This window comes from Heterodontus francisci, chromosome 6 (genome assembly GCF_036365525.1).
Source record: "Heterodontus francisci isolate sHetFra1 chromosome 6, sHetFra1.hap1, whole genome shotgun sequence".
Classification (NCBI taxonomy): Eukaryota; Metazoa; Chordata; class Chondrichthyes; order Heterodontiformes; family Heterodontidae; genus Heterodontus; species Heterodontus francisci.
Window position 1 is genome coordinate 23710909 of NC_090376.1, and position 21899 is coordinate 23732807.

General features: G+C 43.8%; 1 protein-coding gene across 3 annotated transcripts in view; it reads left to right on the forward strand.

The window, feature by feature from the left end:
• The window catches only part of atp10a (ATPase phospholipid transporting 10A), a 365726-nt gene that overhangs the window by 188769 nt on the left and 155058 nt on the right, over positions 1–21899 (forward strand). The window contains exon 1 of one of the 3 annotated variants that reach the window (XM_068033283.1): positions 15950–17456. The exons of the other annotated variants lie outside the window; for them this stretch is intronic. Within the exon in view, the coding sequence (XP_067889384.1) occupies positions 17041–17456 (416 nt within the window). The 5' untranslated portion in view covers positions 15950–17040. Of the gene's footprint in view, positions 1–15949; positions 17457–21899 lie in introns of those variants that run through there. 3 annotated transcript variants of the gene reach the window in all.

Consider the following 21899-nt stretch of genomic DNA (forward strand, 5'->3'; position numbering starts at 1 on the left):
ACAACAACAATACCCTGGAATTTAACAGGTTGGATTGCATGCTTGATGTTACTGAATTCACAGCTAAACATATATAACAAATATTTCAAGAGTAATTTATATATCAAAACATTATTTTCCCTTAATCCCTAATGGATCCAAAATTGGCTTAATGGCAGGAGACAGAGGGTGATGGTTGAAGGTTGTTTCTGCGAGTGGAAGCCTGTGACCAGTGATGTACCGCAGGGATCGGTGCTCGGACTCTAGCTTTTGTACTGTTCATTAATGATTTAGATGTGAATATAGGAGGTATGATCAGTAAGTTCGCAGATGACACAAAAATTGGTGGTGTCATAAATAGCGAGGAGGAAAGACTTAGATTACAGGATGATATAAATGGGCTGGTAAGATGGACAGAGCAGTGGCAAATGGAATTTAATCCTGAGAAGTGTGAGGTGATGCATTTTGGGAGGACTAACATGGCAAGGGAATATACAATGGGTGGTAGGACCCTAGGAATTACAGAGGGTCAAAGGGACCTTGGTGTACTTGTCCATAGATCACTGAATGTAGCAGCACAGGTAGATAACGTGATTAGGAAGGCATATTGGATACTTGCCTTTATTAGCCGAGGCATAGAATATAAGAGATGGGAGGTTATGATGGAGCTGTATAAAATGCTGGTTAGGCCACAGCTGGAGTACTGTGTACAGTTCTGGTCGCCACATCACAGGAAGGATGTGATTGCACTGGAGAGGGTGCAGAGGAGATTCGCCAGGATGTTGCCTGGGCTGCAGCATTTCAGTTATGAACAGAGACTGGATAGGCTCGAGTTGTTTTCCTTAGAGCAGAGAAGGCTGAGGGGGGACCTGATTGAGGTATACAAAATTATGAGGGGCATAGATAGGGTAGATAGGAAGAAACTTTTTCCCTTAGCGGAGGGGTCACTAAACAGGGGCATAGATTTAAGGTAAGGGGCAGGAGGCTTAGAGGGGATTTGAGGAAAGGTTTTTTCACCCAGAGGGTGGTTGGAATCTGGAACGCACTGCCTGAAGGGGTGGTAGAGGCAGAAACCCTCACAACATTTAAGAAGTATCTAGATGAGCATTTGAAACGTCATAGCATACAAGGCTATGGGCCAAGTGCTGGAAAATGATATTAGAATAGATAGGTGCTTGATGGCCGGCATGGACACGATGGGCCGAAGGGCCTGTTTCTGTGCTGTATGACTCTATGACTCTATGAACGCAGTATGTCTTTCACAAAAGTATCATTATTTGACAAAAAGTAATGAGAAGAACAACTTTTTTCTTTTTCCGACAACATTCAATTAACCTATATGGCTTCTTTCTCTTTTTGTTCCATTTCATTTAGCTTAACTCTGCTCTCCCAACATCTCAGACTTTTGTGTTGACCTTGAACTTTGACTTTGACTACCAACTCCACTAATGGTTGAGACTGTGAAATTGACTGATTAGTATCAATCCAAGACCATGACTCACTTTGCTGCACGGTAAAGACCGGCTACCCAACCCGAACCCGACGGGACCCGACGACATGTGTCAGGTTCGGGTCAGGTCGGGTCAGGTCACACTTCCGGGTCCGGCATTTGGGCTCAGGTCAGGTTTTGCCGGATCAGAGACACCCTATCACCACCTCAGGTAAGTGACTTTAATGTTAATTTACCTTTTGGACTTTAAAGGTGTTTTTGCTACAGTTATTTTAAGCTTGTGCAGGTAAGGAACAAAGTGAAAAACGGAAGGTAGGTTAACTGCTGGTTGGGTCGGGTCGGATCGGGCGCGGGAAAAAATGGAAGGACTCGGGCCGAGCCGGGTCGGGCTCGGGGTTGGTTGGTGTTCTGTCGGGCTCAGGTTGGGTCTCATTTGCAGACCTGAGCAGGCCTTTACTCTGTGACACTGGCAAACTTTCAGTTTCTTTGTGACTCGCACTTTCTGACTTTCACTTGGGACTGTAGGAATTTCCACTAAAAGAGGTTTCTCATACTCTCCCTTTATCAAATTTTCTCTTTCACGTTAATGATCTACATGACACTGATGGAATGTCTCTCCAATCTTCACTAGATATGTGAATGCCTAGCCATATTACAACCACCCCAAACACATACTTCTCCTTACCACCTCAGTGGTTTTTCACCATGACCTTCTGACCAGCACTGAACTCTAATTTTCATGCCTCAAGTATCATGACTCATCTTTACTCTGTCTTGCTTTTTTCTTCCTTTAATATTGACATCAGGCTTAAGCAAACTAAACTAGGAGTGTGTTTAAACACTGACTTGCAAGGTGAGAAATCTGTTGTAGACTGTGGGTTTATTCTGTAAGAGAACAGATATTATCTAGCCTGTGTCGAAGAGAAACATGGAAATTCCTGCCTAGCCTGTCACCTAGCAAATATTTCTGCAAAGACTTCTTCATAATTTGTAAACTTCTTTCTGCAGCATCATTCGATGCTGGGTGATATGGTGGTATTAGCGTGTGTTTGACTCCATTCTTACTCAGAAATATTTCAAACTCTTCTGACGTAAAGTGTGGACCATTAATCTGACACCAACACTTCTGGCAACCCATAAATTGCAAACCAACTTCTCAAAACCTCAATAGCTTTCGGGCTTGTGATATTGGGCATAAACTCAACACTTAGCCACTTGCTATAACTATCGACCAAAACAAAATACTCTTTCCCTTCCACTTCAAAGCAATTGGCATGTCCTTGTTGTTGCATGATCGCTTTGAGAGTGATATCCCTTTAAGATCTCAGTATGCTAATGAGCTAAATACCAGGATGTAGTCATGTGACTAGAAGCCATGGTCACTCTGCAACTGTAACCCCCCAGATAAAGATGCTGTAAATAGTTTGCTCTGTACTGTATATAGTAGTTTCGCTGTTAATAAACCTGTTAAGAGATCTTCAACGAACTGGAATCCAGGCACCTCATTGTATTGCATAAGACAGCACAAAGAAAACATGACACTTGTTCCCACAGTTTTCTTGTGTTTGAGCATGGAATGAAAGGAACTTTGGTTGGATCATTTCTCATTCTGAGACATACTTCACAACTTTTCACCAACTTTTCAATATCTCTATCTACCTTTGGATACCAAAAATAGCTTCTTGCCATTGCTTTCATATGGACTATCCCTGTGTGCTCTTGATGAAGTTCCTTTAACAATCTCTCTCTAAACCTTGGCAGAATAATGACTCTTAAATCCCATAGGAGACAGCATTGATCTACACTCAGTTCATTTCGACACGTGAAATACTCCTGCAATTTCTCATTATCACACTCTTTAGGCCAGCCTTTCATAACATAATTGAATGCTTTACTGAGCATCACATCCTTGCAAGTTTCTTCACTAATTTCTCTGGCAGACACTGGCATGTTATTTGTGTAAGTAAAGTAATTCACAGGTAATTCATCTGCTAAAAATGAATCAGTCTACAATTCCTCAGTGTCAGATGTACCCTTACTGATCTCTACTCTAAATAACATGGCCCAGTTTAAATGTATTTTCTTAAGCCAATTTATTCCCATCAGGAAGACTTTGTTCCCTCCTCCTACTACCAACAGCAAGTAATAGGATCTTCTTCTATATAGGATTCTTCTATAGGATGCATCATTGTATTCCACCCTAACACTAACTTCACCTAAGACTGGAATACTGTTATTGGAATAACTAGTCAGTTTCACACCAGTTTTTTGTAAGGGAATGTGACTTAGGTACTTCTTCTACTTTCCTTCGGAGATAACAGACACTGCTGCAGCTGTATCAACGATAAAAGTAAGTTGTGAATCTCCGACTTTCATTTTTACTGTGGGTGCTGGAATTATATATTCAGTCCTTTTACTGTCATCTTCCATGTGCTGTTTCTCCTACTCTCTGACTGAGTACAACTCTTGATTTTCCTGTTCGATAACATCAACTCCTGTTTCCATATCAACCATATGCACATTCGAGGACTTCCAAGAGCCTGATCTAGCTTTAGATCTACCACGACCTCGACCTCGTACATTGCTGTGACCTGGAGCTTTTCCGTGACCTGGAGCATTGCTGTTTCCTCTAATTCTGCGTGTCATCTGGATATGACCAACTTTCCCACAGGCATAGCACTTTGAATGGAAATGGGCTGATTTAGATGGTTGGTGGCTACCATGGCAACTACATTTCTGACTCTGAGTCTGTGAACTTAGCTGCCTTGGCCTCGTTCCTGCTGAAATATGGTGGACTTCTCCTGCCGGCTCAGGAAAAGATCTTCCTTGCAATCTGCAACTCTGTTGCTGTCATTTCTAAGGCTGTGGCCTCATCACAGGCCTCCTTCCATGTCAGCTTATTGCCTTTACTCAAAAGCTTGACCTGTATTGTACAGTTCTTTAGACCTCTAACGAACGTGTCTCTGAGGTTGACTATTAAATTCACACCATAACCACAGTGACGAGAGAGTTTCTTTAATTAGAGAATATAATCAGCAATGGACTCACTTGGCAACTGCTTCCTTTCACAAAATGCAACACGGAGTGCAATTTCATTCATAGTTGGGCCAAATATGAGTCCAGAATCTCATTTATTTCAGAACAGTCCAAAGTACTGGGGTCTCAGCACTGGTTAAACACCACCTCAAAAACATCGGGCCCCATCATGGTGAGGAAAACATTCATTTTATCCTCATCTCTTATTTTATTAGCTTGCGGCCAAATGTGTAACCTATGTTCGTAATTGCACTAATCCTCTTTGTTAGGGTTGAATTCCCCCATTGTCCCAAAATATGCCGTCAGTGCCATTGTTTTTAATGACGTATAGTGCTGCAGACACACCAGGAGCAATCTTTCAAATCACCCAACCTTCTCGAAATCAACTGTGGGAGTTCCAGAAAATGTGTCACAATGTTATTCAAACTAGCTCTCAAATGAGATGTGAAAAATAATTCAATCCCATCTTTCTGTTGTGTATTCACTGAATAAATCTAACGTGAATCTTACTGTAGGCAGTTATTATGGAACTTTTTATTTGCACCTCCCCAACAGAGAGGGCAGCAGAGAGGCAGTATACAATATACAAAATAGTCAACCAGTTCAATACACCACAGCCCACACGTGGGGTTGGATCTTGTTCTCCTGCCGCTGGGAGCGGCGGCAGATGAAGAAAATGGCGGCCACCACGCCACCGTGTGCCGCGATCTTGTGTCTGGAGGCTACTTAGCATATGCACGGCAGCTGACCCCCCAAGATCATGCGGCGGGGGCAGCGTTTGGCGACGCTGTTCACGCCGTCACCTGATGAAGAAGCAGGTGTTGGCACCATTTTAAAAAGGCTGCCAGCCCTGCAAACAGCACAACATAGTGCAGAGTTGACCCCTTCCCCACCCCATACACTACATAGTGCAGAGTTGACCCCTTCCCCACCCCATACACTACATAGTGCAGAGTTGACCCCTTCCCCACCCCATACACTACATAGTGCAGAGTTGACCCCTTCCCCACCCCATACACTACATAGTGCAGAGTTGACACCTTCCCCACCCCATACACTACATAGTGCAGAGTTGACCTCTTCCCCACCCCATACACTACATAGTGCACAGTTGATCTCTTCCCCACGCCATACACTACATAGTGCAGAGTTGACCTCTTCCCCACCCCATACACTACATAGTGCACAGTTGACCTCTTCCCCACCCCATACACTACATAGTGCAGAGTTGACACCTTCCCCACCCCATACACTACATAGTGCAGAGTTGACCTCTTCCCCACCCCATACACTACATAGTGTAGAGTTGACCTCTTCCCCACCCCATACACTACATAGTGTAGAGTTGACACCTGCCCCACCCCATACACTACATAGTGCAGAGTTGACACCTTCTCCACCCCATACACTACATAGTGTAGAGTTGACCTCTTCCCCACCCCATACACTACATAGTGCAGAGTTGACACCTTCCCCACCCCATACACTACATAGTGCAGAGTTGACACCTTCCCCACCCCATACACTACATAGTGTAGAGTTGACCTCTTCTCCACCCCATACACTACATAGTGTAGAGGTGACCCCCTTCCCCACCTCATACACTACATAGTGCAGAGTTGACCCCTTCCCCGCCCCATACACTACATAGTGCAGAGTTGACACCTTCCCCACCTCAGTGGTGGCAGCTTTCCCTGGACGGGAAAGTGAAGGCGCGTGAGTGCCACAAGTCGCACTGAGGATCAGGAGCTGAAGGTAAAATCGCTGCGGATTACATTTTCATTAATGCAAGATGTAATTTAATTATGCAAACTCGGGTCCCGTTGCAGTGTAGCGGAGGGGCTGCCATGGAATTTCCCTGCTGCCGGGAAGATTGGGCCTGGCATTCCCAGCGTCGAGTTCCATGGTGGGCCGCTGCTGCTCCGATTCTTCGGCCCCCCCCCCACCCCCCGTCATAGAACACGACATCAGGCTGGGAACAAAATCCAGCCCATGGACTAGTGAATGTTGGACGCAACCATTGCTTTACTCACTCTCCATAGCTTCCACAGCTGCCTTGCCTTCAGCGACAGGCTGCCCTCTCATGACCCATCCGAATTCCATGGCCTCCTCCTCCATTGGTGTCACCACGGCGATCAATGGCACTCCAGCTCCCGTGCTTTGACGTTCCCTGGCATTCTGATTGCACCTCTCCTATAAGCGCAGACATACAGCGTGTCACTCCTGTCTCACGGCCCATCTGTGCTGGTCACTCTGAGGGACCTTAAACGTGCAGCACCCTGCCACTGGGATGGCATGGTGACATTGCCATTCAGCCATCTCAATGCAGCATTCACCCATCACTGACCATGGGGTTCGAGTGCACATGAACTGGGCACCTTAATTTGGATGCCCACTTGCATGGGTCTACAACCTGGCCTCACATTTCTTGAACACCTTTTCATGAATTCTAAGTTTCCAGTTTGCAATCCTAACAGCCACTCACCTTTCCAGACTGCAGCAGGTCATTAAATCTCTTCCTGCACTGGATTCAGGTTCTTGTAGCCACCCTGCGACCTCTCACTATCTCTGCCACCTCCAGTCATGCCTTCTCAGTGAGGCCTGCTGGTTTCCTCCTCCCATCTACTGGAAACAGGACCATCTCTACTTTTTCTGGCTGTGCCTTTAGAAATGGCGCTTCTGTGCGAGCTGCCGGCACTATGACCTGCCATTTAATTGGCTGGTTCCCTACCTGCCAGCCCTTAATTGACTCTTCCTGGTAAAATCGCAGAGGAAGATGCGCTGCCTGCCTGTGCGTGTCACTGACTCGTGTATCCCCCCGACATCAGGTCATCTGTGCATTCGGTAAAATTCAGACCATCAATCATGTCAGGATCTCTCACAGTTTTTGATCTTCTGCTGATCTTGGCTCTGCTTAAAGCCTATGCTGCGTCGTCATTTAGCCACTACAGATTGAATGGTCAAGTGGCATTAATAACCCATGGTACTTTACGTCCCACTCCAGGACTTGAGCGCAGAAATTTAAGCTAATACTCCAATGCAGTATTGGGGAAGCACGGCACTGTTGGCTGTGCCTTCTTTTGGATGAGATATTGGGCTGCATTTTACAGCAGCGGACGTAAATTGCGGAGCCACAGCGATATTAAACGTGGCAGCTCATTTAAATGGCCGCGGCGGACCGCATCTCTGCCCCCCACCCCCGATGACGTGGAGGGGGCGGGTGATCCATCCCCGGCAATGGCGTCAGCAGCTTTTACACAGCTGATGCCATTTTTAAAAGGCTTTGAGTCCTTCCATTTAATTGTAATATTTAAAGATATAGTTATCTAAAACTGTTTTGAAAAAATTAAATCAATGTTTCTAGCCCCACTCCCACCCCCCCAATAACCACAGAATGCATTCCTTGCCCTTTCCCCCCCCCAAAAAAAATTAACCTTGTGTACCTGACCTTTCCCCTTCCCAAAGTTCATAATCTGTGAACTTCACCCCTTCCTACCATCCCCTACACCAATCAGATAAGTTTGACCCTGTTCCCCACCCCCTGCACTGAAAACTTTACCTGCTCCCACCTCCCACCAGTGTTCCACCTCGGATCCCCAGAAGGTGAGACAGTGCCAGCCACCGACACCAATATCGCTCTGGGACGGACAACAGGAGCGGGTAAGTAATTCATTCATTTAAATAAATTTAAATATTGAGATGGGGCTCCCATCGTCGAGCGGCGGAGGGGGCCGCCACGAGGCCTCGCCGCCACCGGCAATTTCGGGCTGGGCCTCCTCGGGGTTGAGGCCCATGATGGGCCTCTGCTGGAGGCATTTTCCAGTCCCCCCCCCCACCCCCCCACCACGACCCCCGACGCCCCGATGTTGGGGGGGGTCTGTAAAATATGCCCCATTAAACCGAGGCCTCATCTGCCCTTTCACATGGGTGCAAAAGATCCTCACTATTTTGAAGAAGAGCAAGAGTTGTCCCCAGTGTCCTGGCCAATATTTACCCCTAAATCAACAACACAAGAACAAATGATCTGCTCATTATCACAATGCTGTAGGAGCTTGTAGGAGCTTGTTCTGCACAAATTGCCTGCTGCAATTCCTGCATTACAACAGAGACGACACGTCAAAAGTACTTAATTGGCTGTAAAACATTTTGGGACAATCTGAGGTCATGAAAGGCGCTATATAAATGCAAGGTTTTCAAATGTTACTCCAGGTGAGGAGGGGGGGTCTCAGGCTCCCCTTTTGCCCCTTCTCTGGTTTGGCCGCAACAGAGTCTATCCTTTTTTTTAACAGTGATTGAACATACCACCTCAGTGAGCACTTGCTCCTGTTCCTCTAATATAATTGCCAAAGAACCAATCAGACAGGTTTTCTTGAGTTTAAACAAGAAAGATGTAAGTTTATTATCCTTATTACTCTAGACTGGTTAAAATTACTAAAATATGCTACGCATCCACGCTTACATTCACACAAGAAACACACACACAAATAGATTACAGAGGGAAGCAGAGTTTAGTGGTTGGAGTAGAGTCTGAAATAAATGGAATTTAAATACAGTTCAGCGGTCCCAGAGTCCTTAGTTGAAATTGTAGTCCTGAAGTCCTCGCTGGGCCATGTGCATGGTTCAGGTTTGCTTCTCAGGCTCCGGAAGGCAGAAGAGGGGGTTTTGACACTTGTATCCTAGTTCTTGGCTGTGGGGGTCTGTAGACTTGACTTTGCCAGCTGAAGCTGAGGCTTTTCTAGATCTTTACTGGAGAGAATGAGAGAGACAGAATTGCTCTGTGGATGGCTTCTCAGTTACTGTTCTGCCTTCTGACTGACCAAACATTGTATCTCCAAAACTGCACAGCAGTCATATGATATTCCCAAGCCTCTTTATTAGTTAATCAGGCCCTTCTGGAAAAGTCTCTGAGATTCAAGGTGCAACACCTTAAGCTGTTCAGTCACACTTGGAAGGGGTTGGCTCTTTCAAAGTCAGTGGGTGCCAATGGCTCTTGAAGACCATGTTGACAAGCCATTTCAGGTAATTTAATCAGAGAGCTCCCATTGTTCTGGTTAATTTGAATCAGTCATGTTGTCTCCTGTCTAATCCTTTGGTGTTTCAAATGCAAATTTCTGTGGCCATCTTGGCTGCCAGGTTACTCTTTTTAAGAGAAGTTATTTGCAAGAATTTCCAGTAAAAGTCTCAGGCAAAGTTCCAATCGATGAAATTTATATTTCCCATTTGGCATGTGGGGTTTCATAACACAAATCTTTTTTTTTTAATCTCTGTTGCTTGAAAGGGATATGAGGCTATGTTCCATTTTGTTTTTGCTTCCACTTGAGGAGTCTTGTCACCTGCTATGTCTTTTTATTGCAAGCTGGATATAGACACGATGTGCTGATTATTTACTTAACAATAACTACTTGTGTTTATACAGCAGCTTTAACATAGAAAAAACATCCCAAGGCATTTCACAAAAGTTTAATCTGACAAAAATGGACATTGAGCCAGAGATGGATAGTAGTTGGGGACAGAATTAAACATTAACATCACTGGCAGCTGGCAGCTGACAATGTTTGAGAAATGACATTTACACATTAATTTATTTTGAAAATGTGTCTACTTAACTAAAAAGCCCTAGGTATTGCCTTTCAGTTAAAACAAATAATGCCTGCCGTCTTTGTAAAAATCTGTCTGTAGGGTAACACCTCCTTCTGGGTTAATCACCACCTTTTTGCTGATGCCCCGATCCTGCTTCGTAAATGATCTAACTCGGAGGTAATTCACAGTGCTGTGACTGGTTAAGATTGAATTCCACTGATTGTAAATACTACCAAGAGTTAACTTGAAAAATTGTATGGGACTTTATTTTCACTGTTTTGTCTGTCAATTATCAGTTGAAATTGCTTTGCATGTAGCAATTATAGTATCTGGGGGGCTTCTACTGCAGACAAATTTTTAAAAATGTTTTGAAAGACAAGATAAAAGTATCTACTCTCTTGAAACATTGAAAATAACTCCACTTAATTTTAAAAGTTGCACAGAGATCAAAAGGCAGTTGCTTTGCAATGAGGGAAAAGTACAGTACAACTGCACCCTTAATTACTCTGGTTTAAAGTTTAATTAGTACTGGTGACAAGCACCAAGATAAAGCTCCAAGCAGCTCATAAACACACTGCTGTCAGACTTCCCTCTCAAGTCATTAAAAGAAAGACTTGCATTTAAATAGCAACTTTCTTAACCTCTGGGCATCTCAAAGAGCATTACAGCCAATGAAATGCTTTTGAAGTTTAGTCACTGTTGTAATGTAGGAAACATGGCAGCCAATTCGCACACAGCAAGCTCCCACTAACGGCAAGGAAATAAATTCAGAAAAGCAGTATTTGTTCAAAAAATACAGACCAAGCAAGTCAATTGCATTCAAATGTTATTTTTCAAATGCTAACAAAATACTTTGGTTTCTCTTCTCTATCCCCCCACTCAATGTGGATCTGCAGGTGGAGGAATGAGAGGTGGCTGTCTCCTTTGTGTTCATTACAAACTCATGGGGCATTTCACTCTTTAAGGGGGCACTTCAAGTTGCCTTGACAATTGCATCATCAAGTCTGGGGGTGGCCTTATGCATGTGCTAGCTGAAGGAATACTTCCAGTTAAACACATGAGCCTGGAACTATTGTTATCAATATTATGCAACGACACTTGTACTTTCTGTTTTAATGGAGGCAATAGTTAAATCTCTATTGAAACGGCAGACAAATGAATTTCATATGAATGTAAGTATTTGCACACTATAACCAAATGAAATTTCCAGGCTAGCAGCCATCCTGGAAAGCACATTTTCTGGCCTTTACTTATCTGATTAATTTGGGGATGATCAGTAATCAGAGGCAATGACTTGTTTGGGGGCACCAGGTTAACCAGTACTGCAGTCAAGATCTTAGTAAAGTGCATAGACGGAGACGTCAGTTTGAGCAAGCATCCCAATGTAAGCAGCAAAAAAAAAAGTAAATTATGTTTCACAAATCCATGCTAAAGCAGGCACCACACGACAGCAATGCGTGCCTCATTTCACCGATGTGGGACAGATGGAAGAACAGGAAACCTCCAAGAAACCAACCCAGATGAAAGTTCTCCAATGCCCCTCAATGTAGATCAGTATCCTAATGCTACCTCTAGCATTCTGTTTCTATAGTGAGGTGATTGTCCACACAGAGTGAGAAAGGAAAATTAAATTGGCAAATCTAAAGGAGCACTGACGACCCAATCTACACAACCATGATTTCATCGTATCCTCAGGCACCATAAGGCATCACTACCGTGCAAATCATGCAGCTTTGCTTGTAAGCCACTCTGCATCTCTACCTGTCAGTCTCCCTCTACACACCCACCCACCCAGCCCTTGTTCCTACACCAGACTGTCCCAATATGGAAACTTTATCTTCCAGGCAAATATACTACTGTAGCCTGCTGCTCACTCTTTCACTCCACTGTATTCCTTGCCCCCTTGCCAGAGATAGATTTTCTAAAAGTATCCCATTCTGCAAGGAGCAAGAACTGACTGGAAATAATGACAATTTGAGAAGTAGTAAAAAGATGTCCAGCAAAAAGGTAATTTTTAGGAAATACAATTGCACATGGAAGGCCCCAGTGTTAGCTCTACATGCATAATCAAGCCCAAAGGTGAAAATACAATTGACCGAAAACTAAGTAAAACTAATGGTTTCATTCAAATGAAACAGCAGCAAGATTGCAGCGTAAAATATTGTGCATGCACACGTGTGATTGACTCGATTTTAACGGGAAGAAAAATAGACAGAAAGGCTTAATTCAAGAATTGAAGCTTCAGGGAAGAACTATGGTCATGAAATTCTGAAGTTCGGTCTCCACCATCATAAGTGCAACAGAGCAGGACTCCCACATGCCAATAGTGACAGACACAGAACCCATCCCAAGTCCAAAGGGACAGGGTTCAATATCGTGCTCGGTTTGGGCCTTTGGGCCACTTCAGAGACATCAGCCCTGAAAAAATAGCAGAAGATCAGAGCAGTGTTGTTGCATTCAAATGAGACCTGAGGATTGAGGGCCCCAAGAACAGCAAAAATATTCCACTTATTTTGCCTACAGTGGAGGCAAAGGTCTGGCAAGTGTTTAATCGAGGGAGAAATGGAAATTTGCCTACAACCCCTCACCAGAATTCCAACAGGACTGGGTTCTGCACCAATTTCCAGTCACTGTTGGGCAATTGCTCAAATTATGCCTGGGGGCCGATCAGGATTTTAGGCTTAAAAGGTGACCCACAGGACCCTAAGACAGACAAATATTATTATACGCATTTAGAACATTAAAAGAGAGAAAAACAAGCATTCACATAGTACCTTTCACAACTTCCAAAGTCACATTACAACCAATGAGGTATTTTTTTAAGTGTAGGCACTGTTGCAAAGTAGTAAACACAGCCGCTAATTTGCGCACAGCAACAGCAATGTGATAATGACAGATAATCTGTTTTTGTAGTTGTTGGATGAATAAATATTGGCCAGGACACCGGGAAAAATACCCCTGCTACTTTAATTGCGCTGTGGCATCTTTTACAGCTGCCAGGGAGGGCAGATGGGCCTTCGGTTTAAGGTCTCATCCAAAATACAGCACCTCTCGACAGTGCAGCACTTCCTCAGTACTGCTTTCGAGTGTCAGTCTAGATTTTTGTGCTCAAGTCTCTGGAGTGACCTTTTGACTCAGAGTTAAGAGCGCAACCCATTGAGCTACAGCTGACACCATCATGTAGGATATGGGTATATTTAATGATTTTGGTGTGAATTAATTTACTATTTTTATCTGTGTTATGCTTTAAATGTTGCTTGTACATGAATATCCAATTGGGCTCAAAAATCAAGATGGGCACTGAAACCAGTTTGAAAACTTAGTTGGCTGATTCTGAGTTAGTTGCTGGTTTCTACTTGCTGCCTTTTGAACAATTTATTGATTTTTGTGGGTGATGATTATTGGTCGATAACTTTTCCAAGTAGGCTGCATCGATCTGGTTAACAGAGTGCGGTTACCTGGGCCAACCAGCAAGTTTTGAAGTGTGATGCCCTGCTTATACTTTTTGACATCTGATACTCTTAAGACAAACATTATAGGCAGGACATTTAAATATACAGATAGGTTGTCAAAACCCTGAGGAAACAAATGACCATTTGACATTTACTGTCTATAAAGTTTCTATTATATGTGTCTGGAGCTGTAAAATGTGTGTACTTTTTTTCTAAACCAATGGAGTAGCATAATTATTTTGACAACACTAAAATTTAAATTATAAATGCACTGATTTGTAATATACTCAAAAACTTGAAAATATGCAGGCATTAATGTGAGCTAAAGGCCTGCAACCCGACCCGAACCCGACGGGACCCGACGACATGTGTTGGGTTCGGGTCGGGTCGTGTTGTACTTCCGGGTCCGGCATTCGGGGCTCGGGTCGAGCCGGGTCAGACACGCTCTATCACCACCTCCGGTAAGTGGTTCCAATGTTAATTTAATATTTGGACTAGAAAGGTGGTTTTGTCACAGTTGTTTTAAGCTTGTGCAGATCAGCAACAAAGTGAAAAACGGGAGGTAAGTTAACTGATGGTCAGGTCGGGTCGGGCGTGGGAAAAAATGGAAGGACTCGGGCCGGGTCGGGCTCGGGTCGGATGTGGCTCTGTCGGGCTCAGGTCGGGTTTATTTTTGCAGCCCCAAGCAGGCCTTTAAAGTGAGCAGTGTTTTGTCTGAACATTAAATATTTTTGTTTCAAACTAGTCAATTATCATTGAGAAACCATTCACTAGAACAGAATTATTTACTGATTTTTTGTCAAGGATAACAATACCAGTCAACGTCTTGCTCAAGGATTATTCTTAGGAATGATGTAATACATCGCACTATTCAATAATGGGATTAAGCTCCGTGCTAGGGTTTCACACACGCACACACTCCAGTGTAAATAGTTGTAAATTAAAGACTAAACATAGGAAGTGGAAAAAGGATGAACAATTTTTTTAATAGTTCTATTTAAAAGACGTTGTTCAATGTGAGAACAAGTTCAGCCAGGTGAAGGACGGTGGTAGTGGATGGGGACTGGTTGGGCCTCTGTTCAAGGAAGAAGCCCTCAGACCGTCCTGGTGGGGGATGGAGGTGTAGAGAGATTGGACGTCCATAGTGAAGAGTTAGGGTTAGGGCCAGGAAACTGGAAATTGTCAAAATAACATAGGGCATCAGAAAATGTAGGTGGGAAGAGACTGGACCAGAGGAGAAAAGATAGAGTCAAGATAGGAGGAAATAAGTTCAGTGGGGCAGGAACAGACTGAAATGATGAATCGACCAGGACAGTCCTGTTTGTGGATTTTGGGAAGGAGGTAGAAGCGGCCTGTCTGGGGTTGTGGGTCTATGAGGTTGGAAGCTGTCGAGGGAAGATCTCCAGATGAGATGAGGTCAGTGATAGTCCTGAAGACAGTGGCTTGATGTTCGATGGTGGGGTCATGGTCCCGGGGGAGGTGGGAAGAAGCGTCTGGGAGTTGCCACTCAGTCTCTGCAAGGTAGAAGTTGGTACCGCAGACAACAACAGCACCATTCTTGTCAGCAGGTTTGATCACATTGTCACGGTTAGACCTGAGAGAGCGGAATGCAGCAAGTTCAGAGGGGCACAGATTAGAATGAGCGAGGCGAGCGGAGAAATTGAGACAGCCGATGTCACACTGACAGTTCTCAATGAAAAGGTCAAGAGTGGGTAAGAGGCCAGAGGGAGGGGTCCAGGTGGAGGGAGAATACTGGAGGCTGGTGAATGGGTCCTCTGGTCGGGGAAGGACACTGCAAGCATGACCCCGAGCTTCCGGTTGATTGCCATTTCAACTCACCGCCCTGCTCCCATGCCCACATTTATATCCTTAGACTGCTGCAGTGTTTCAGTGAACATCAACGCATGCTTGAGGAGCAGCATCTCTTCTTCCGATTAGGCACTCTACAGACTTCTGGACTCAACATTGAGTTCAACAATTTTTGAGCATGACTGACCTTTTTTTTAACCATGTGCCCACATTAAATTTGGTTTTCATATTTGTGTTTTTGGACAGAGCTGTTCATTATTCTGCTATTAACACTCTCTCTGGAATAATGCTTTGTCTTTCACCATAACCATTAGCACACCCTTTGCTTTTGCCCCATGACATCTTTGTCATTCAATCTCTTCTGCCCTGTTCCGTATCACGCACCCTCCCTTTTGTTGTCTTCGCCCCTCCACCTTCACTTGCTTAAATCCTATTACTTACTAACCTTTGCCAGTTCTGATGAAAGGTCACTGACCTGAAACGTTAACTCTGCCTCTCTTTCCACAGATGCTGCCAGACCTGCTGAGTATTTCCAGTGCTTTCTGCTTTTATTTCAGATTTCCAGCATCTGCAGTATTTTGCTTTTATTTTACTTAGTTGCTGGTGTTGTTCCTGATTGCTGCCCAGTGACTCTTCCAACTAGTACGGAGATTTGAATGAGCAGGATTGGGCGTGTGTCCAGTGCCCTTCAGGATTGAATAGCCAGCAGTCCCATTCAGAGAGGAGGAAATATATATTTAAAGTTACTAGCTTTTGAAACACCTTCAGAAAAGTTACTTTAATGATCATGGATCATTGATTTTACCACTTGCACCCTTTGCAAATTAAGATTTTTTTTCGTTGTTGCTTAAAAAGAATCCTGAATCAAGAAAACGAAACAGAAATCATCAAAACGTGATGAAAGCGTTACCAGAGCCTTTGAGAGTTTCCTGTTAAATCTGGAGTGCATGTGAGTGTTTGCATTATCTAGTTTGATGCTACCATGACTACAATCTGCAACAGGCAGGAAAGAATCATCTGGTTTTTTTTAATTCAAACTCCAGTTATCAGATCAAGAGTAGGACTGAACTTTACCACAGAGAAGTGAAGTTTGAAATTAATGCATCGACTCCTGTAACCAAGAGAGGGGGAATAAAGTGGGTGTCCAAAAGCAGAGAGGAATAAGCAGCTGAGCTGAGCTGAGCTTTGTACACAGCCCCCAGTTAATGGGTGAGTTGTAACGCTCTGCAGTTCAAGAACTTGTTGCTGTGGCGGGTTGGCAGCGTTTGAGATTCTTTCCTGGCCGCTGGAACTGAAAGTGACTTTCTCCAAACTTTTTAAGACCGGAAATGTCGAAGTTTATCGTTGGGAGGCACGCCTCTCTCACCAGGAGAGAGGGAGAGGGGAGGGTTTCTTCTCTGAGTTAGTTTTATTTTGTTGTCTTCATTGCTCGGTTTGTATGAAATGGAAGTGAAGGAAGAGAAAAGTTTCACATTGCAGCAAGAGGAAACTATCACCAACAAGAAGAAAATTAATTTAAAGAGAAAGTGAGTGGAAGGGGAAAAAGAATCCCCAGTGACTATGAAGAGCATTGCATGTGGAGAGAAGCTTGTTGGACATGTCTTGCCTGCCTCTCTAGGACAGTAGCAGTGGGTGGACCCTTTATGTCTTCTTGTCTTTTTGCATGAGTTTATATGGTGCTGGTGGTCAAGGAGGGTTGGTGGTTAAGGTGATCCAGGTCGGAAGGGGGTCAGCATGGCGCAGGAGATGTGCCCGGGCAGAGGTTGCAAGCTGCCCAGGTCCAGGTCCAGGACCAAGAGAGAAGGCAGGAGCCGAAGTGTCCACTCCAACCTGCTGTCCAGTGGGGCTAAAGGTAGTGACCAGCCCGGGCGGCTGCACGCCAACAACCGCCTCAAGACCACCAAGTACACGCTGCTTTCCTTCCTGCCCAAGAACCTCTTTGAGCAGTTCCACCGCTTCGCCAATGTCTACTTTGTCTTCATCGTCCTGTTGAACTTCGTGCCTGTTGTCGGTGCCTTCCAGCCTGAGTTGGCGCTGGTCCCCGTGATTTTCATCCTGACTGTCACCGCATTAAAGGATCTGTGGGAAGATTACAGAAGATACAGGTCTGACCAGGAGATCAACCACATGGACTGTCTCATTTACTGCAGGTATTCACAATATTAATGCTTCATTTAAAAAAAATACAGGTATTTACAACATTAATACCTTAATTTTAAAAAATACAGATATTCTAAAATTAATTAATTTATAATAAAGTCTGGTTTTCCAAAATTAATACCTTTTTTTAAAATGCAGGTATTCTAAAATTAATGCTTTGAAAATTCCATATTTTTTAATATGTGTATGGTGCATTTCTCCGTTTTGAGTTCTCAATAATCTTGATTTCCACTTGTATGAGTTTGCAACTTATGCAGCAAAAAGATGCTGTCCAGACGCTTAATGGTGCCTGAGGTTGTGTGTTGGAACATCCTTTAGCAAACCACATATCTTTGGAGTTTAAATTATATATATCTTTTTAATTCGTAAGTGTGCCATCAAACTTAGCCCATGATTTCTGTACGTAACAGTTGATGTGCTATCTACCTATTTTAAGTTCTGTCTGTGGTTGTTCGTGTATTGGAACATTAATAATCCTCACAAATGGAAAGCACTGGGGTTTTCTGGTGTGCAGCTGCAGTATACTATGTGGAAATAGGCAGGCGTTAATCATTCTTAATGGATTGATTTATTGCCAGTGTTCTTTATAAGTAGTTTTTTATTTAAATCATCCACACAAAGTTTACTTTAAGGATCACCTTGGGACACCTTGTGCTTTGAAAAATAGATCAAATACATACGTAGGGTTCTGTGATGAACAGTAATTAGCCATACATCTGTTGTCGTTTTCTCTTCTAACTCAAGGCTGCCGATTTTTACTTCAGATGAGCTCTGGGAAGGTCGCACTAAAAGTGTATCCCTGAATTTCATTTTATAGTTTTGTTCCAGAAGCACAGATGACTGCCGAGAAACTTTTATGTGTGATTATTGGGGGTAGCATAATATCGAAAAGCATTTGTGAATTTCTTTTTCAAAAGACTTCATAAGCATAAGTTGTGAATTTACAAAACAGAATGAAGTATGCTGCCTGTGTAAATTGTAACGTTAACTGTCATTAATGTATAATTTAGTAAAAGTATCCTTTTTAGTTAGCGAGTTATTACAGTTAGTAACCCAAACTAGGATATGTATTTGGCAGATCATTACAGACTCAACTCAGTCTGACTGGCACCAAGGTGTAGCGACTGGGTCCGGCCCGTGCAGGCTGTGATAGATGCTCAAAGCTGCACCTCCCCAATCATTTAAACTTTAACATAACAGCAAAATAATGCAGAGGCTGGAAACCTGAAATAAAAAAACAGAAAATGCTGGAAATATTCAGGAGGTCTAGCAGCAACTGCGGAGAGAGAAACAGAGTTAATGTTTCAGGTCTGTGATCTTTCATCATGGAAGATCACAGACCTGAAACGTTAACTCTGTCTCTCTATCCACAGATGCTGCTAGACTTGTTGAGTATTTTATTTTATTCATTCTTGGGATGTGAGCATCGCTGGCATGGCCAACATTTGTTACCCAATTCTCTCCTGTTTGAGATAGTCATTGACTGGCACTTGTGTGACGCGAATGCTACTTGCCACTTATCAGCCCAAGCCTGGATGTTGTCCAGGTCTTGCTGCATTCAGGTCCGGACTGTTTCAGTATCTGAGGAGTCGCAAATGGAACTGAACACTGTGCAGTCATCAGCGAACATCCCAGCTTCTGACTTTATGATACAGGAAGCAGCTGAAGATGGTTGGGCCCAGGATACTACCCTGAGGAACTCCTGCAGTGATGTCCTGGGGCTTAGATGATTGACCTCCAACAACCACAACCATTTTTCTTTGTGCTAGGTATGACTCCAACCAGTGGAGAGTTTCCCCCCCGATTCCCATTGATTTCAATTTTGCTAGGGCTCCTTGATGCCCTAGTCTGCCATATGCTGCCTTGATGTCAAGGGCAGTCACTCTCATCTCTGGAATTCAACTTTTTTTGTTCATGTTTGGACAAAGACTGTAATGAGGTCTGGAGCTGAGTGGCCCAGGCAGAACTCAAACTGCATCGGTGAACAGGTTGTTGCTGCATAAATGCCACGTGATGCCTTCCATCACTTTGCTGATGATCGAGAGTAGACTGATGGGCAGTAATTGCCGGATTGAATTTGTCCTGCTTTTTGTGGACAAGGACATACCTGAGCAATTTTACACATTGCCTGCTTGATGCCAGTGTTGTAGCTGTACTGCAACAGCTTGGCTAGGGGCGCAGCTAGTTCTGGAGCACGAGCCTTCCGTACTATTGCTGGTATGTTGTCAGGGCCCATAGCCTTTGCAGTATCCAGTGCCTTCGGCAGTTTCTTGATATCATGTGCAGTGAATTGAGCTGTCTGAAGGCTGGCATCTGTGGTGCTGGGGACCTCCAGAAGAGGCCAAGATGGATCATCCACTCGGCATTTCTGGCTGAAGATGGTTACAAATGCTTCAGCTTTGTCTTTTGCACTGATGTTCTGGGCTCCCCCATCATTGAGGATGGGGATGTTTATGGAACCACCTCCTTCTGTTCGGAGTTTAATTATCCACCACCATACATGACTGGATGTGGCAGGACTGTAGAGCTTAGATCTGTTCTGTTGGTTGTGGGATCACTTAGCTCTGTCTCTTGCATGCTGCTTCTGCTGTTTAGCGTGCAAGTAGTCCTGTGTTGTAGCTTCACCAGGTTGACACCTCAGTTTGAGGTATGCCTGGTGCTGCTCCTGGCATGCCTTCCTGCACTCTTCATTGAACCAGGGTTGATCTCCTCGTTTGATGGTAATGGTAGAGTGGGGGATATGCCGGGCCATGAGGATACAGATTGTGGTTGAATATAATGCTGCTGCTGATGGTCCACAGCGCCTCATGGTATCCAGTTTTGAGCTGCTAGATCTGTTCTGAATCTAACCCATTTAACACTGTGGTAATGCCACACAACACGATAGAGGGTATCCTCAGTCTGAAGACAGGAATTTGTCTGCACAAGGACTGTGAGCTGGTCACTCCTACCAATACTGTCATGGACAGCTGCATCTACGACAGGCAGGTTGGTGAGGATGAGGTCAAGTAGGTTTTTCCCTCTTGTTAGTTTCCTCATCATGTGCAGCAGGCCCCAGTCCGGCAAATATGTCTTTCAGGACACGGCCAGCTCGGTCAGTAGTGGTGCTACCGAGCCACTCTTGCTGATGGATATTCAAGTCCCTCACCGAGTACATTCTGTGCCCTTGCTACCCTCAGTGCTTCTTCCAATTGGTGTTCATCAGCTGAGGGAGGGCAGTAGGCGGTAAATCAGCAGGAGGTTTCCTTGCCCGTGTTTGACTTGATGCCATAAATTTTCCAGCATTTTCTCTTTTTATTTAAGCCTAAATGTTGGGTGGGAGTGGCTGCTTTTTCTTAACATTGAAAAATATTCTGTTCAGAATCTTACAAATTCCCTGGAGGACTTCCTTGGGGGAGATCTAGCAGTTCTTGGATTTGGTGCGTTCGAGTATCAGTTTTGCCAGTTTAGGCATCATTACACACTGGACATATAATTGCTCAGTAAAATTTGCAGAGAAAAATGCATCCATGCATTGCTGGCTTTATTTGCATTGATATTGTAGCGGATGCACACTTTGGGTTTATTGCAACGTGCAGGTAACCTTTTTTGTTGACCCGTGGCCCCAATTGATCTTCACTGAATCTCGCCCTGCAAAAATCTGAAGCTAACTTGGATCACAAATTTTCATTCAATCTAAACTACTTCTGTACTTCCATTCCTTTTCACTTGTGTGAATTGCATTGTAAATAAAATAATTTCATCTTTAATTGAAAGGGACGATAAGTAGTATTGAGACGTGTGCTTTTCTGGGAGTGTTCCTGGGTTCATGTTTTGAATCTGTGCCTGCTTGGCAAGGGGCATGGTTATATAAGCCTGTTAAGTTTGTTGAATGGAGTCTGGACAGATGGTTTTTCAGGCTTATTGTTACTGTAACAGGATGAAGCTTGAACTGTTTCTTTTCTGTTCTGCCCTGTGCAGATGGCATGCTTGTTGCAACACCCTCAACCCTTTAGTAAATTGTGATTGCAGATCAGAATGATTACCATCCCCACTTAAGCTTAAACTATTCCAAACTACTTGTACCTGCTGAAGATATCATTATCTCTTTTTACTTTTTGGTGCTACGACTATGTTTTTGCATCATTCCTTTTACAATTGGAATTCAAATCTGTCATTTTGAAATAACAAATGGTTTACAAGCAGGAAATGAAATAACTGTTATCCTTGGTCTTTGGTCTGCACTCCTGTGAAATGCTCCTTTTTTGCCCAGAAATGGGAGTGAGTCATAAGTGTGGAATTAAAGTCAATCTGTTACATTTTAAGTGAACTGACATAGTGTAGGAATTGTTCTGTGAATCAAAAGAATAAACTACTGTTAAGAATATAGTTTAGTTAGGAATTAAAATCAGCACCATCCTTTTCAGAGACTGAAGAGACAACCATATATGCAG